This window comes from Salminus brasiliensis, chromosome 11 (genome assembly GCF_030463535.1).
Source record: "Salminus brasiliensis chromosome 11, fSalBra1.hap2, whole genome shotgun sequence".
Classification (NCBI taxonomy): Eukaryota; Metazoa; Chordata; class Actinopteri; order Characiformes; family Bryconidae; genus Salminus; species Salminus brasiliensis.
This window is the reverse complement of record NC_132888.1, coordinates 35,856,343-35,874,898: the sequence shown is the minus strand read 5'-3', so window position 1 is coordinate 35,874,898 and position 18,556 is coordinate 35,856,343. Positions and strand designations below refer to the sequence as shown.

Genomic DNA, 18,556 nt, shown 5'->3' with positions numbered 1-18,556 from the left:
AAGTCAAAATGAGGCTTTGTCCACATGCCTGTATGACCTCCCTACAATGTCTGGGCATGCTCCTGATGAGGTGGCGGATGGTCTCCTGAGGGATCTCCTCCCAGACCTGGACTAAAGCATCTGCCAAGTCCTGGACAGTCTGTGGTGCAACGTGACGTTGGTGGATGGAGCGAGACATAATGTCCTAGATGTGCTCAATCGGATTTAGGTCTGGGGAATGGGCGGGCCAGTCCATAGCTTCAATGCCTTCATCTTGCAGGAACTGCTGACACACTCCAGCCAGGTCTTGCATTGTCCTGCATTAGGAGGAACCCAGGGCCAACCGCACCAGCATATGGTCTCACAAGGGGTCTGAGGATCTCATCTCAGTAACTAATGGCAGTCAGGCTACCTCTTGCGAGCACATGGAGGGCTGTGTGGCCCTCTAAAGAAATGCCACCCCACACCATTACTGACCCACTGCCCAATGCTGTAGGATGTTGCAGGCAGCAGATCGCTCTCCACAGTGTCCCCAGACTGTGCTCAGTGTGGACCTGCTTTCTGTGAAGAGCACAAGGCGCCAGTGGCAAATTTGCCAATCCTGGTGTCCTCTGGCAAATGCCAAGTGTCCTGCACGGTGTTGGGCTGTGAGCACAACCCCCATCTGTGGAGTTGGTTTCTAACCGTTTGTGCAGACACATGCACATTTGTGGCCTGCTGGAGGTCATTTTGCAGGGCTCTGGCAGTGCTCCTCCTGTTCCTCCTTGCACAAAGGCGGAGGTAGCAGTCCTGCTGCTGGGTTGTTGCCCTCCTACGGCCTCCTCCACGTCTCCTGGTATAATGGCCTGTCTCCTGGTAGCGCCTTCAGCATCTGGACACTATGCTGACAGACACAGCAAACCTTGATGTGCCATCCTGGATGAGCTGCACTACCTGAGCCACTTGTGTGGGTTGTAGAGTCCGCCTCATGCTACTACGAGTGTGAAAGCACCACCAACATTCAAAAGTGATCAAAACATCAGCCAGAAAGCATAGGTACTGAGACGTGGTCTGTGGTCCCCACCTGCAGAACCACTTTTTATTGAGTGTGTCTTGCTAATTGCCAATAATTTCCACCTGTTGTCTATTTCATTTGCACAACAGCATGTGAAATTGATTGTCAACCAGTGTTGCTTCCTAAGTGGACAGTTTGATTTCACAGGAGTTTGATTTACTTGGAGTTATATTGTGTTGTTTAAGTGTTCCCTTTATTTTTTGAGCAGTGTATATACTGCAGTAATAGTAGACTGGCTCATCAAGATTTAGTTGCTCTCCCAAACTTAGCAGTCCAGTAAACTTGCAACTACTGTGAGCTTGATTTTTCCCCCATCTGTTTTGCACCCCAACCCTGTGGCTCTCTTTTAAATGCACATGGTGGAAAAAGCTTATTTGGTCATGTACTAAATACAGACACAGAACAGAAATCTGACACCTTAGACACGTTGTCAATGTGAGATACCGCTGTATATGGTATCTGGTATTATATGGTAATACCATTGTACCGCTCAACCCAAAGCCTTTTGTTAGCAGTGGTGAACGAAAGAAATCATGCATCATGTATCTTGTGTTAAAAGTAGATCAAAGTAGATACAGGTGTGGTTCTTATTTGTGCACAGTGGTCTCTGTCTGATTTATAAAGATCAGCTCTGATCATGTGTGTGTTCTCTAATCCTCTCTGTGTTAAGGAGAGCCTGAGGGAACGTGGCCTCTGTGCCTCCTCATCTGTCAGCCATTGTGTGCATACACTCACAGATACTGTATAGCTTTATTTCTGGCATTTTCTTTATTTTTAGAAACAATAAACAATATTAAACATGTGACATTAAACAAATTATAAATACAATACACACTATATGGCAGAAGTATTGAGATACCTGCTTATTAATTATTTCTTCTAAAATCAAGAGTTGGGGTTTAGTTGCTGTCTTTACTGTCCAGGAAAAGATTAGACTAGATTAGGACTAGATTTTGAAGCATTGCTGTAAGGATTTGATTGCATTCTGCGATAAGAACGTTAGTGAGGTTAGGATGTTGGATGATCACCACCCTACTTCATCCACAACTCCACAGCATAATCCAAAGCTATTGGATGGAGCACCATCATCATTCCAGAGAACATAGTTCTTCCAACAGGCCAATGGGTTTGTGTATCTACTCCAGAGAGTCCTATTATATTGGCGATACTACTTTACAGGAACTAGACTGTGTATGTCCTTACTTGTTTTGCCATCTATGACATTATCATAAGAAAGCTGCTGTGAGATCTCTTGATTTCTACTATGGATGGAAAGTACACAGAGTCGTTTTTGCACTATAGTAGATCTCAAGTAGTCTATGCTTTCAATTAGTTTGAGCTTAGAGAAGCGATTATTTTATAACCCTACATTTACTTCAGTCGATTTTTCCTCTATTGGGCACCAGAGGGCTTCGACCTCTTTGACATATTGGCTGACAGCTGCTTTGTTGGCTATGTTGTAAGCTAATCTTTGTGTTCATCACATTTTCACATGCTCACTTCCAGCACACCTCCCCCACTGGCAGAAAAGTCTAACTAGAGCACTAGGAGGGGAGTTTAACATGCCACAGGGATGCCGCTTGAAGTGCACATCACAGAAAATAATGTGGCTTACATTATTAAGTCTATGATATGATGTTTTCGCCTTATTTTAATATTTAAAAATAATGTAAATTGCATTAGTAAAAAAAATAGTAAGTTAGCATGATCTTTTTTCTTCTATTTGGGTGCCTCGCCTGTACTGCCTATGCCACGGGCCAGCCCTTTTGCTTAAGCTCACTCTGGACCCACAGCATATACATGTGTGTCTCTGTCTGAAGGGAACAGAAAAGTGGAGCGTGTGAGAGATCTGTCATATCCGGATCATCCAGACAAATTTTAACTGTGTTCTCTGGAATGATGGTGGTGCTCCATCCAATACATTTGGGAATTGGGGATAGGGTTGGGTGATCATCGAACATTTTGACCTCACTAATGCTCTTGTCACTGAATGCAATCAGTTTTTCACAGCAATGCTCCAAAATCGTGTAGAAAGAAAATCATTTGGTCTGGTTTTAAACTACTGTTTTCCCCTCTTTTTATTAAATTATTGTAATTAATTATAATTTACTGTAATCATTATCTCTTTATTGCATCTGTACTAAAGTAATGTACTATGTTAATAAGGGAGCTACATCATATACAGACATGTGTGACTTGTTTCTCCTGTAACCATCACTAAACATTTCTGCCATTGACGTGTGCCAATGAGGCCCTGATAGGCTGAAGGTGTGTCTGAGTGGGTGGAGCTTGGGAAGAGTCCGACAGAAAACACAACACACACTCTTGCCATGTGCAATACTACATTTGTCCAGGAGAGGGAATTTGTGTTAGTTTTGGTCTGAAAAAAAACCACCCCTGCCTGACAACTTTTAGGCCTAATATTTAGGTAACATCAGTAAGAAATAACAGTGTACAACAATCCTGTATTACTCATCATTTCTTTTCCTTTTCCTACAGTGAAACACACACTAAACACACTTTAGTGTAGATATTTCAGAGTGAGATAAAGCTGACACACACACAAATGGTTATTTAGGTTAGTTATTCCAATTCACTCACACACACTGAGGAGCCAAAACAAACTCCGATCCCTGCATAAAGCGGCTCAGTGAAAGTGGTTTGGAGTGTGTGTATGTGGGTCAGTGTGTGTGTGTCAGGTGAGATGCTGTAGAAGGACAGAGTGCCGGCTGGCCAGTCCAGATACACTCCTACTCTGCCAGACGGGTGTGGATGGAGAAATTCACAGATTGTCTTTTTATTGTGATAAACAGTGTACCTGTAATCAAAGTACTGCAGACTCCAGGACTGATTATTGAATCCAAACCGACTGTCTAGACCACCTCCTTTCCTCCTGATCCCTTGGTAAGACATGGCTACATCAGCCTTCCCCTCTCTCCACTCAGCCTCCCAGTAACAGCGTCCAGTCAGACTCTCCACACTCAGGACCTGACCCCAACAGTTAAACCTGTCTGGATGATCCGGATATGGCTGCTTCTGTCTCACACACTCCACCTTTCTGTTTCCCTCACACAGAGAGAGACGAGTGTGTGCTGTTTTTGGGTCGAGAGTGAGCTTACATGCATCTGCACACACACACAAACACACATGTTAAAAGGGACAGCATAGTGGGAGTGTGTTTGTGCGTGTGTATGTGAGTGAGTGATGGATTTTCTTACATTTCTTCAGTCTTTGTTTCATCCTGTTCTTCCCTCCACAATCCATCCTAAACACACACACACACACACACACACACACACACACACTTTTATTAAGATGGTAAAAGGTGATAAAGTGTGTGTGTGGAAATGAAACTGAAACTGGTTTTAAAAACTAAACCCTTATTAATGTAGAATTACTTATCAAAACCGTATCAATAATGTGTCATAATTATTAGCACCCCATAAATGCTTCTGAGCAGAACGTTGGGGAAGAAGGTTCTCATTTCTGTTTCTTATTTGAGTGTTCAGGAACTCTGAAGAGCTCATTCATGACTTTGTGTTTCACTGGAGTGGAAATATGATGAAACAGAGGCCACGTTCCCTCAGGCTCTCCTCAACACAGGGAGGATTAGAGAAAACACACATGATCAGAGCTGCCCTTCAGAAATCAGATACTAGAGAAATCAGAGACTAGGAACAACAGCTCCATCTCTGAAAATGATCAACTGTTCCACTGTTAGATCAGTAATGAAGAGCTGTAAAACGCACAGAGAACTTCAGGGAACCTGCCTGGAAGCGGATGTGAGTTTATTACCCTCAATGCTTAGTCAGCAGGATGGTGGCAATCTGCAGATTATCTCAAGTCTCTATTAAAATGATCTGACAGCACCACAGATGTAAGCAGAATGTGTTACAGCAGCACTCTTTGCTCTTAACTACACTGTATATCTGGTGATATGTTTTATTCATCTGTCCAAGTAAGACCACAACTCACAGTAGTTTCTCTAGTTTGCAGTGTGGATCATCCAGTAGATCAGAGAGCAGCTTCATTCCAGACTGTTCAGGGTGATTATAGGTCAGATCCAGTTCTCTCAGATGTGAGGGGCTTGATTTCAGAGCTGAAGCCAGAGAAGAACAGCCTTCTTCTGTTATCATACACCCAGACAATCTGCAGGAAAGAAAGGGAAAAAGAGGGAGAAATGGAATTTACACAAAATCATCTGCAAAACAAAAACAACAAACTTTAAACTCGAGATAAACATCAACATTTTGACATCAAACAGGACGGAATGAAACAAACTGACAATAAGCATTATTCATCACTGCACATTTTCCTAAATTAAAATGAATATTTTTTATGAATTAATATAACTGATCTAACATTTGTGAGCACAATTATCATTTCTAGAAATCTAAATTATTTCTAAATTGATTCTAAGCTCCAGGAGATGATTAGAAACCAAACTAATAAAAAAACTAAACTCAAAAGCAGAACCAAATTTTATATGGGCAGCATTGCAGAGTTAGGTTATATTCACATGTGAAATCAATATTTATTTTTTATCTTATTAGTTATGTAAATAATGTAGAATCTATTTATTTTTTTTTATCTTTACATTTGATGCTATATTTAATATAGTCTATCTTTTAGCTCCTTCTTCCATGTGACTGGACAGTCATTTAAGCATTGTCCTACTAGTGTCAGGACCTCGTTGTCACGCTCTCCCCCGGGGTATTCCCAGGACTTCGCTCTAGTGCCCATATAAGGAGCTGGGATAGCGGAAGTTGGTCGTGCATCTCTGAAAGTGTTTTTTGGTTCACTGCCACGCCTGACCAGGCATGACAACTAGCTGTACCGTGTATGAATATATATCATCAATATATGTCAGAAATAAACTTTGATTTGGAAGACCATTACAGAAACAAAATTAAAAGTTGCACATACTGCATATTTTGGGTAAAAAAGTTTCTGTTAATAATAAACTATTCTGCTTACATTCTACAATACACAAACATTTCCATCCCTATGCCACTCTGGTCACACTAAGGATGTGTGGAAAGTTGAAAGGGAATCCAACCAAATAAGATCCAGATACTACTCCATTATGAAATGCTGTTAATGCCAGGTGTAAACAGCTTAATGAAGTCAGTGATCAGTGGGTGTGTCTACCTATAAAACTTTATATAACTACAAAAACTACTCCTGACTTATGATAGTGGCTACTCCTGCTCCTGTCAGTGATGTGCATTCTGCATTAAATGTACTCATTTTTCTGACAGTTGAATACGTGATTAGTCTATAGTCGCAGTACTTTGCTATTTTTAGATATAATTTTAAAAACATTCAGGAGGAAAATTGGTCCATTTTTTAAAAATAGATTTTTTAAATAAGAAAGATTCTTTTTTTTTTTTGGTTTGTCATGACATTTGTGAAATGCTGCAATAAGTTTTTTTTACTGGTATACCACTACTATATAAAATTAGAATAAACCCAAATAAACATAAAGTCAGTAGTCAGTGACAGTGAGAGTGTCTACCCGTCTTCACTGCAATAGTTATTGAGCTCTCTAAAACAAAGATATGCTAGTTGTTCTGCACGTCCCAAGGAACCTGAAAGAATACTGATCTCTTTAAATATCAGACCTTTATATTGGTTTGTTATAATCTCATTTTAAAAAATCTCACCTAAGTGTCTCCAGTTTACAATATGAACTCTTCAGTCCAGCAGAGAGCAGCTTCACTCCTGAATCCTGCAGGTCATTGTCATTGAGGTCCAGCTCCTTCAGGGAGGAGTTTACTGACTGTAGAGTTGACCCCAGACTTCCACAAGAGTTTACCCCAAGATTACACACAGCTAGGCTGCAAAAGGACAGAAATTACAACTGGTTCTATAAAATAGGACATTAAATACATTATATGGTTGGGATTCATAAACAATTATTATGTTTACATGATGTTTACAGTCATACAGATTCAATAGTATTCTCAAACCCCATAAAATGAATCATGTTATCAGTGTCCTTGTCATGTTTCTCAGCTTCTCCACAATTTTCCAGTCAATTCACAGAACATTCACCTTAGTGTCTCAAGTTTACAGTGTGAGAGCAGCTCCACTCCTGAATCCTGCAGGTCATTGTAGCTGAGGTCCAGCTCTTTCAGAGAGGAGTTTACTGATTGTAGAGCAGAGCAAAGAGCTTCACATGAGTTCTTGGTGAGAGAACAGCCAGCGAGTCTGCAAAATAAATAATATATGTATGTTGTGTGAATAATGAACTGAATTTTCACGTAATGAACATAATGAACTGAGTTTTTCTATACTTGTGATCAAAGCATGTCCAGTTGTCCTTTCACTTTTTCACACTACCCAATCCCTGATGTTCCACTGAAGTCCAGATTGTGCAGTGTCATAAAGGGGGTGGTGGGGGTGCAGCTATTCTGTATCCTAACAGGTTCTGTTAGCAAATACCTCCTGAAGAATTCTCCATACTTCAAAAAGTTGCTTTAAACCTCAGGGGCACTCAGGGATGGATTAGACATTAGGCATTTTCCCAGTGGGGTGATATGCTATTTGGGTCGACTGCCACAAGACTTTTGTATTTAAATTAATACACTGCTCAAAAAAATAAAGGGAACACTTAAACAATGCAATATAACTCCAAGTAAATTAAACTTCTGTGAAATCAAACTGTCCACCTAGGAAGCAACACTGATTGACAATCAATTTCACATGCTGTTGTGCAAATGGAATAGACAACAGGTGGAAATTAGTGGCAATTAGCAAGAGTGGAGTGGTTCTGCAGTTGGGGACCACAGACCACTTCTCAGTACCTATGCTTTCTGGCTGATGTTTTGATCACTTTTGAATGTTGGTGGTGCTTTCACACTCGTGGTAGCATGAGGCGGACAACCCACACTAGTGGCTCAGGTAGTGCAGCTCATCCAGGATGGCACATCAATGCGGGCTGTGGCAAGAATGTTTGCTGTGTCTGTCAGTGTTGTGTCCAGAGGCTGGAGGCGCTACCAGGATACAAGAGGGCAACAACCCAGCAGCAGGACCACTACCTCTGCCTTTGTGTAAGGAGGAACAGGAGGAGCACAGCCAGAGCCCTGCAAAATGACCTCCAGCAGGCCACAAATGTGCATGTGTCTGCACAAACGGTTAGAAACTGACTCCATGAGGATGGTATGAGGGCCCGATGTCCACAGATAGGGGTTGTGCTCACAGCCCAACACCGTGCAGGACGCTTGGCATTTGCCAGAGAACACCAGGATTAACAAATTCGCCACTGGTGCCCTGTGCTCTTCACAGATGAAAGCAGGTCCACACTGAGCACATGTGACAGATGTGACAGAGTCTGGAGATGCTGTGGAGAGCGATCTGCTGCCTGCAACATCCTTCAGCATGACCGGTTTGGCAGTGGGTCAGTAATGGTGTGGGGTGGCATTTCTTTAGAAGGCCACAGAGCCCTCCATGTGCTCGCCAGAGGTACCCTGACTGCCATTAGGTACAGAGATGAGATCCTCATACCTCTTGTGAGACCATATGCTGGTGCGGTTGGCCCTGGGTTCTTCCTAATGCAGGACAATGCTAGACCTCATGTGGCTGGAGTGTGTCAGCAGTTCTGACCGGCCTATAAAACCAGTAAATCAGGGGCCTGATTGACACTGGCCTGGTCCTATCACATTGTTAAACACTAACCCTTTTTGCTTTGGTCCTGGCTGCATATTGAATTTGGCAAAAAAAAGTTTTGTTTCCTAAGGCGTGCGGAGCAATGTAGGATAAACATAACTTTATCTGTTAGGATCTTCTGAGATGGTAAGAAAACGTAACGGCGGTGCAGATACACTGGGAGAAAAAAAGAAACTTTGTCAAATGTGCCAAAATTACAGACATGATGACTGGTGGTGACGGTGACAGTGGTTTTGGCAGTGGCATTCACAGTGAGCAGGAACATGTAGTAGAACCAGTGGTAAGCTGGACTGCTTTTAGGCTACTAAATTTCCTAACAGACAGACCCCAATCAGTCAAGAGTTGCCAACCACACATCCAGGACCAGAACTGTAAGCACAGGGACCCCACAGGGTTCTGTGCTGAGCCCCCTGCTGTACACACTCTTTGCATGTGACTGCATGGCCACATAGAACAACACAGGTTGTATCAAGTTTGCTGATGATAGTACAGTCATTGGGCTGATCACTGGTGAGGATAAGATGGCGTACAGGAGGGAGGTGGCAGATCTAGTGGCCTAGTTATAACAACAACAATCTATCCCTTAATGAGGACAAGACCAAGGAGATGATTGTTAACCCAAGGGGAAGGGAGAGCTGCAGGTTACACTATTGAACTCCTGCTGACTGTAAGACCACAACTCACAGCAGTTTCTTCAGTTCACAGCGTGGATCCTTCAGTAGATCAGAAAGCAGCTTCACTCCTGATTCTCCTGGGTGATTATAGGTCAGATCCAGTTCTCTCAGATGGGAGGGGTTTGATTTCAAAGCTGAAGCCAGAGAAGAACAGCCTTCTTGTGTAACCATACATCCAGACAATCTGCCGAAAGGAGAGAAAGAGGGACAGGCAAAATGTACACACAACCAAAACCAGCTGCAGAACAAAAAAACAACAAAAGAACAAATTAACTATCAACACTCTGCCAAAACAAACTGAAAGGAACCAAAGCAAAGGAGAAATGGAGTAAATTACATGAACACAATCAAAATACATACAGCTGCATGAATTATGGGGCATCTTACAGAATATATTTCCTGCTGACCAGATAATACACTATTCGGCTTACATTCCACAGAAAGTGGAAAAAATATCACTTTGTAAGACCTAAAAAAATTATTGGTCAAATGAGGACAGTCTTTTTAAACATTCCAAAACAAAACTAAGAGATATGCTACTATGTCTGCACTTCCTGAGAAAGAAAAGGAATACTAATCTCTTTAAATTAATAATTTATAATATAAATCACAGAAGATTCACCTGAGTTTCTCCAGTTTACAGTGAGAATTCTTCAGTCCAGCAGAGAGCAGCTTCACTCCTGAATCCTGCAGGTCATTGTTACTGAGGTCCAGCTCTTTCAGGGATGAGTTTACTGATTGTAGAGCAGAGCATAGAGCTTTACAAGAGCTCTTTGTGAAAAAACAGTCAGAAAGTCTGCAGATATAATAGAAGAAAACAAATACTGCATATAAAATAAACCAGAAGATATGCAACTTGGAGTAGACATAACAAGTTTCTTTACTGGTGTTCAAAGTGTGCCCAATCCCTGATGTTCCTCTGAAGTCCAGAATGTACAGTATCTATATAGGGTGTAGGTTTCTGTATCATAACAAGTTATGCTGTAAACAAGTATCTCCACAGTTTATGAATTAGCTTTTAACCTTAATCATTACAATTGTTTAAGCCTAATAAAATATTTTCTGAGCCATGGGACAGTGGGGTAAAAGTACCAAATTCTCCTATAAATATTTAGTGCAGAAAAGGTAGGACTTCTCACAAAATTGAAACATGCAAGCACCAGCAACTACAGAAAAGATCTGTTGTTTCATTTTAAAATATTAAAAGCACTTTCTACACAAACTCAAACACACAAATGCCCACAGCCAATCAGTTTAGTTCATACTATACTGACATGCCAAACGTCATGGTACAGCAGAATGTAAATTAGTCATGAAGTGTAACCTCAAGGAACGGCTTGGGAATGTCCAGACCTGTATAAGTTATGAGGTGTTTTCTCTTGAGTGAGTTATTAACACTAGTCAGCACACTCAAGGCAAGGCTATGTGAGTTATCTGAGTTTGATCGAGGTCTGATAGTGATCACTAGGTAGTGATAGTGAATGTGAGGTTAACATCTACGAATCATCTATAATGGACCATCCAAATAAAGTAATACTGGTACTTTTTATTGGTTCTTTACCTTGGTAAATGGTTATTAACACAATGCATTTGATTTTCCCTTAGTTTTACTATAATTGTGTGTAATTGCACCTCCCAGCTAGGTCTCCATCATCATGTGAGGCGTCTACCACCTGCTGCAGTGTGCTAAATGCAGACTGAGGAGAACACTGACTGCAAATTGAACATGAACAAGTTAACAGATGCATTACTCTGAGTGATGGAGAAGAATTTCTAGCTAATGACAGTAGCATCACTGGGGAACTGGGGAACTCTCCTAAGAATGGGCCAATGCTGACAGTTTCTCCCCCAAAATATCTAAATTAAATAGAATGTTTTGTGAAATGCGTTTTGTCTAATTTTCCTAACTTACTCTAATAGAAAATGAAAATATATAAAATACAATTCAATATATCCCAGTGACAAATATTGCAAATCTGACAAAACTGGTGAAGCTGTGTTAGTGCAACCCTGTTTGCTGCAACACTAAAATCTAGAGGTGTGTTTTATAAATCTGGCCTAGTAAGACCACAACTCACAGTAGTTTCTTCAGTTTACACAGTGGATCCTTCAGTAGATCAGAAAGCAGCTTCACTCCTAACTCTCCTGGGTGATTATAGGTCAGATCCAGTTCTCTCAGGTGGGAGGGGTTTAATTTCAGAGCTGAAGCCAGAGAAGAACAGCCTTCTTCTGTAACCATACAACCAGATAATCTGCAGGAAAGAATGAAAATTGGGGACAGGTGTGTGAATTTACACAGAACTAAAACCAGCTGTAGAATAAAAAAAATAAACACCAAATTTAAAAGAATTTACATCAACACTCTGACAAAACATACTGAAAGGAACCAAAGCAGAAAGCATGTTCCTCTGGGCAGTTATGGACAAAGGAGAAATTGAGAAAATTACATTAACACAATTAAAATACATACAGCTGCACACAGCACATTATGGGGAATCTCACAGAAAATAATTTGTTTTAGGCTGCAGAAGAACTTTATAATGGGGTGGGGGAAACTGGTACAGTATGAAAATTGTAGTGTGCAGATTTTATACTTGTGGTGGTAGAACAACAAGTGTTTTCAAAGCAACAGTTAAGTCATCCAAAACAAAGAGGTATGCTTCTATGTCTGCACCTCCTGAGAAAGAATAAGGAATACTAATCTCTTTAAATATACACCTTAAAATTAATCATTTATAATGTAAATCATAGAATATTGACCTGAGTTTTTCCAGTTTACAGTGTGAACTCTTCAGTCCAGCAGAGAGCAGCTCCACTCCTGAATCCTGCATGTCATTGTTACTGAGGTCCAGCTCTTTCAGGGAGGAGTTTACTGATTGTAGAGCAGAGCATAGAGCTTTACATGAGTTGTTGGTGAGAGAGCATCCAGAAAGCCTGCAAACGCAATAGAAACAATAAACAAATAATATATAAAATGGGCCAAATATGCAACCTAAAAAAAGAAAAGTCATTCTACTAGTGTTCAAAATGTGCCTAATCCCTGATCCCTGAACACTGAAGTCCAGAATGTACAGTGCCAATATGGGGGTGGCAGAGGTGTAGGTTTTAAACTGGCTTTAACCTTAAGGGCACAATCTGCTTTCATGCTGTCTAAATATCATCTTCCTAGATCATCAAGATTTGTACTGATATATTACATAAGATTTCTACAGATTTTAACCATGTGAAATTTACTAGATACTCAGATATTTTGATTGTCTGGCTTAGCACAGCACAAAAACAACGCTTATTAACGGTTAATCAGAATCTGTATTGTTCTCTGAGAGCCTAGTGCAGCTTTTAATACAGTCAACCACATATAGCAGCACACATACCCATTAAGAACATTACTATCTTTGAACTTAAATTCTTTGAAGATAAAATAGCATATTATCTTTTTGAATATCCTAAACAATTAATTTGCTTGCTACTACAAATTTCCTGTTATTTTCAACCAATCAGAGAACTGTAAACTAAAATATGGGTATGCATGTGTTTACATATGCTGATGGCCATTTTGAAAGCGGTCTGAAAACTTTGATCAAAAGAACGTAGTCCTGTAAACTGACATTTTTTAGGTGATTTTAACTTCAAGTTTGGGTGACACTACTTTTTACTAAAGAGGGATAAATGTTTTAAACTATGCATAGCATTATTTGGATGTGGTAAATAGTTTGGAGTTAAATCTTTTTAGAGAGATAGCACAGCTGCAGTACATAGTTAGCATACTAGTCATATATGATTTTGTGCTACACCAATATATTACAACCCAGGCATTACTGGCAAGAATCCAAAATGTTCCAAAATGCCAAAAGTTCCAAAATGTTCAGTTTATTAATGATCGATAGTTGTAGATTACTCAGTGTGACATAAATAAGAAAGTAAATTAATCTTTAAAATAATTTAAGCCTAATAACATTTAAATATTTAGCATACAAAGGGTAGGACTTTTCACAAAATTGAAACATGCAAGTACCAGCAACTACAGACATTTTCTAACTGCAAATACATTCTTAAATAATAAAAGCACTTTCTACACAAACTCAAACAATTCCACATCCCATTAAATGCAGCCAATCCATCTAGCTAATATTACACTGACATGCCAAATGTCATGAGACAGCAGAATGTAAATGTCCAGTCCTGTATATGTTATGAGATGTTCTCTCGTGAGTGAGGTTGAACACTGGCCAATTATCGGAGTTCAATCGAGGCCTGACAGTGGGTGCCAATCCACAGGGTTTTGTGTGTACCAGGAATACATCACAGAATGCCTTACTATACACAGTAGACAGCGCAGTTGGTGGTACTGACTGGCAGGGTCTGGCTAAAACTGTCCATGCAAACAGAAAAGCAACTCTGGCAGAAATCCCCACATTAGAATAGTAAATAAATGATTAAAACTGCAATGGATTAACTAGGTGGCCGGATTAAGAAATTCCATTAATTTAGCTGTGATTCAGACTTCACATTTTCACATCTGTTCTGTCACTTATAACAAACAAATAATACTAGTTAAAAATATTGTTTACAACTGTAATTTCTGTTTTAGAAATAAAATATTTTATATTTATTAATAAATATCATTGATATTAATTTTCATATTGTATTTAATCGAAATGAAATAAGGCTGCTAATTCATACATTATTTCTAAAAAATAAAAATAAAAAGACATATTTTCAGATTTAATCAAACCATAACTCACTCCGTAAAACACTTATTGTTAGTCAGTTACTAACAATGTTTTCATTGTGTTCTTGCCAGACTGTCACTTTGGATTGGTCAGCTGTTTTCCTGTCTTTCTGTGTCTTAAAAGTGTGTGCAAGATATGCTAACATTTGCACACAAGAAGTTGTACCAACTACCACACGAAATAAGTAAGTGAAAGGACGCCTAAGTAAGTCTTATGCCTTCTGCAAAGAGAGAGTGGGGAGGGCAGTCTTGCTGTGACTTTTATGTACCATTAAACCCTTAATAAATATACAAACTCTGACTAAAATAAACAGGACAAAATGCTGTTCTTGAAAATGACTTGTGATATTCTAACTAAAATGAGGTCAAAGTTTTTACTCAATCATCAATATTCAAATACATATATGAATGCAGATGTTGTGTTAATGTAGATAAAACACTCACACAGCTCTTCTGCAGGCAGTCACAGCTGGGATCAGTCTCTCATAACCCTCCTCTGATGTGTTATATTTCTTTAGGTCCAGCTCCTCCAGCACCTCATCTGAGGTCAGAAGCATGCAGGCTAGTGCTGAACACTGTCCAGGAGAGAGCTTCACTTCTGAGTGTTTCTCTGAGTTTAGATACTCCTGAATCTCTCTGGAGAGAGACTGGTCCTTCATTTCATACAGGCAGAGAAACAGATTGATGGATCTCTCAGTAGTAAGAGAACTGTGATGTTCTGGATCATCTCCTTTGATTAAGTTATTGATGTACTCTGTAGTTTCCTCTGAGTGTGTGTGTGTGTGTGACAGTAGACCCTGTAAGAGTCTCTGATTGGACTCCAGTGAGATGCCCAGTAAGAAACGAAGGAAAAGATCCAAGTGTCCAGTCTGACTTTCTACAGCTTTATTCACAGCTCCTATCAGCAGCTCATCCAGTGGAACATTTTCTCTGTATCGCGGTTTATATAACAGCAGCTCATCCAGAGGAACATTTTGTCTATACTGTGGTATAAAACACTGCAGTTCCTTCATGTTCTTGCTTTCATAGCAGTGAAACACATAAACAGCAGCCAGGAACTCCTGAAAGCTCAGATGAACAAAGCAGTAGACCTTCCTCTGGTAAAGCACACATTCCTCCCTAAAGATCTCAGTGAAAACCCCAGAATACACTGAGGCCTCAGTGACGTCAATACCGCTCTCTCTCAGGTCCTCTTCATAGAACATCACATTGCCCTTCATCAGCTGTTTGAAAGCCAATTCAGCCAGTTTCAGAAGCATAGTTCGATTGGATTCCAACAGTTTCTGTGGGTCTCTCTCATCTTTCTCCTCATACTTCTGGTTCTTCATGTTGGTCTGAGTGATCAGGAAGTGGGAGTACATTTCAGTCAGAGTTTTAGGGATTTCTGAGTGATGATGTTTGATGAGTCTCTGAAGCACAGTGGCTGAGATCCAGCAGAAGACGGGAATGTGGCACATGATGTGGAGGCTCCTTGCTGTCTTAATGTGGGAAATGATTTTCTGGGCTTGGTCTTGGTCACTGATCCTCTTCCTGAAGTACTCCTCCTTCTGTGAGTCATTAAATCCCTGGATTTCCGTCACACGGTTGATGTGTTTAGGAAGGATCTGATTGGCTGCTGCTGGTCGGCAGGTTATCCAGATTAGAGCAGAGGGAAGCAGCTCTCCTTTGATGAGGTTGGTCATCAACACACCCACTGATGATGTCATGGTGATGTCAGATACTTTCTCACACTCCTCAAAGTTCAGTGGAATTCTGCTTTCATCCAGACCATCAAATATGAACACAGCTTTGAGCTCCTCATAGATATTTGGATCCAGGTCTTTAATCTCAGGATGGAAGTCAAACAGAAGTCCATGAAGACTGTACTGATGGTCTTTAATCAAGTTCAGCTCCCGGAACGGAAGAACAAACATGAAATCTACATCCTGATTGGCTTTTCCTTCAGCCCAGTCCAGAATGAACTTCTGCACAGAGACAGTTTTTCCAATTCCAGCAATGCCTTTAGTCAGCACACTTCTGAGAGCTGGACCTTTAGGATGTAGAGGTTTAAATATGTCTGAGTAGTTGATTGGAGTATCTTCTCTGTGTCTCCTAGGTATTTTCTCCATCTGTAGAACCTCATGTTCTTCATTCACTCCTTCACTCTCTCCCTCTATGATGTAGAGCTGTGTATAAATCCTGTTCAGGAGGGTTTTATTCTTTTCTGTTTTGATTCCCTCAAATAAGCTCTCGTACTTCTTCTTCATGCTGCTTTTGTGTCTGTTTATGACTCTGTGCAGGACATCGTCCACTGATTGCTGAGAATCCTGCTGCAGGGGTACAGTTCCCCCCACCAGTGTGTGTGTGCATGGTGCTGTGTCTGTGGAGCTCTGCCTGATAGGAGGTCAAATAGAAACACAAACATCAAAAATATAACATCAAACAAAACCAATTTAAATAGCTGAACACAGCTTTTAGAACAAGAGCTTTCTCCAAATTTAACATAGCATGCCACTCTTAATGGCAACAGCAATCTCAGAATTATTCAACCCCCTAAAAAGAATCTCTCATAAAAGCACATATATGCAAGACAAACAGAAACTGCTGATGTAACACATCCTTAGAATTATAGCGTTTTAGCATTAATACCATATAGCCAGTGACTGGACGTACTAGACTGTCCTGCTGAGGTTTTAAGTCATAACCATATGTGTGTGTGTGTGTGTGTGTATTATGTGAAGTAAGGTTATATTGCTTAATTACTCATCAGTGTTTCACTGAAAGACAAAAACTCACTCTGGGTCAGAAAGCGCAGCTCCATTACTGAAATTAGGATAATCGATGCATTGGTCACTCTGCACACAGCTGGGTTCTCCTCGTCCACTGCTGAAACCAATAGGTTGCTCGATGGACCATTTACTCTTCATAGACACACAGCTGGGTTCTTTTCCTCCACTGTTGTATGCAGGAGATTCTGTAATAGACCAGTCACTCTTCATAGACACACAGCTAGGCTCTCCAACAGTTTCTCCACTGTTGTATGCAGGAGGTTCTGTAATGGACCAGTGTCTCTTCATAGACACACAGCTGGTTTCTGGAGGTTCTGCAGGCTTTCCCCTGAGGGCAGTTGATCTACAATGAGAGTAAAGTATTTAGTAAATACCTTCTTAAGTCTGCGTGTAAGAGACAGTATTTACTTCTCTGAGTGCTGATCGATCCTTGCACACCTTGGGTCAGATGTTCCGCATCCACTGCTGGACTGATGAAGCTCCATTGTAGAGTGTTTGCTCTCCATGCACAATCACGGTCTGCTCCACTTCTTTAAGCTTTAAGCTTTAGGCAATTACCTCAGGACATCTAAACCACACTTCAACACAATCTAAAGACAACATTCTATTAACTACATTCTACCTTCACAAATGTTTCAGCATGATAGATTTAACTGGTCAACACAACTTATCCATGACTTCTTTCATAATTGACTACATTATAAAAATGTTTTATATGCTGAACTCTGTTGCTTCACTAACAATATAGTGAAAAAGCTAATAGCAAGTGGATCCACATGGTTACTCCTTAATTTATGTGCTAACACATCACAATACGTTCTAAGCTGAACCGTGACCCGGACAGTGCTTCAGCCTCACTGCAGTGAACATCTCAGTTGTGTGAATGGCTAATTCAGGATGGGCTTTACTGCATTCATCTACAATTCATGTGAAAAACACACACACACACAAGACCTTCAGCATAAGAGTCAGTAGTGCAGTGGGGTATTTACAAGTGTATGTGATCTATTGTATTTGCCACACAAAGAAATTTGCTTAAAATAATGGCTACATAGAGTCATTAGATTTGGTTAATATCCAGTCATGCCCAAAGTGTAATCAGTCAATGTAAAAGTCTAGATTACAGACAGAATGTAATAGCAACTTTAATAGCAAATGCATTTAGTAGCTAATAGAGCAACAGATTTAAGGAACTTCCATACCAATGGTTAATAAAGGCTGGTGCATACTCACTGCAGATGCAAGGCCTCATTATGTAATTAATAAAAGGGCCACAAACACAAAGGCATCATCCAAATATTAAAACAACGAATTGATCACCTATTGACAAACAACTTCAACAGAAGCTCCTCCTCTTTACTGATAAACACCAACCAGCTCAATGGTGATTAGATAAATAATTAGAATGCTTATTGTTTTATATACTAATATAAAAAATAGTTATTCGAACTGAAGAATCAGGACTGAGTTAATCAGTAATTCAGTATTAAATAAGTGTAGAGTTTCAGCACTTCAGTAAACAGCAGTTCAGAAACACCTTAGAAACAATGATCAATAACACTGAGTGACTGAGTCATAAAATGAGTGCTAGAGTGAAAAATGAGTGATTCACTCTCTTTGGAGTGCTGGATATCACTGCCTGGAACAAAACACTTGTCAAACTGGTCTTCTGGGTCAC

The 18,556-nt window shown here is 40.3% G+C and overlaps 2 protein-coding genes across 2 annotated transcripts in view; one reads left to right on the top strand and one right to left on the bottom strand.

Moving 5' to 3' along the window:
• The window catches only part of LOC140565122 (NLR family CARD domain-containing protein 3-like), a 110,680-nt gene that overhangs the window by 47,096 nt on the left and 45,028 nt on the right, over nucleotides 1-18,556 (top strand). The gene's annotated exons all lie outside the window — the stretch shown is intronic.
• LOC140565014 (NACHT, LRR and PYD domains-containing protein 12-like) lies at nucleotides 1,847-18,455 on the bottom strand. The gene is made up of 12 exons (XM_072690748.1): nucleotides 17,317-18,455; nucleotides 16,886-17,221; nucleotides 14,555-16,483; nucleotides 12,139-12,312; nucleotides 11,457-11,630; nucleotides 10,001-10,174; nucleotides 9,389-9,562; nucleotides 7,091-7,246; nucleotides 6,700-6,873; nucleotides 5,009-5,182; nucleotides 4,252-4,298; nucleotides 1,847-4,158 (listed from the first exon to the last, which is right to left on the bottom strand). The coding sequence occupies exons 1-12, from the start codon at nucleotides 17,382-17,384 to the stop codon at nucleotides 3,617-3,619; spliced, it is 4,122 nt and encodes a 1,373-aa protein (XP_072546849.1). The 5' UTR covers nucleotides 17,385-18,455; the 3' UTR covers nucleotides 1,847-3,616.

Bases quoted from the DNA above. Each gene is read 5' to 3' on its own strand.
- LOC140565014 (XM_072690748.1), bottom strand. From the start codon at position 17,384: ATGGAGAGCAAACACTCTACAATGGAGCTTCATCAGTCCAGCAGTGGA. The intron at 6,874-7,090 runs GTGAATGTTCTG...GTCCTTTTGCAG, and splicing joins TGTAAACTTGAGACACTAAG to CCTAGCTGTGTGTAATCTTG. The intron at 5,183-6,699 runs GTGAGATTTTTT...TCTTTCCTGCAG, and splicing joins TGTAAACTGGAGACACTTAG to ATTGTCTGGGTGTATGATAA.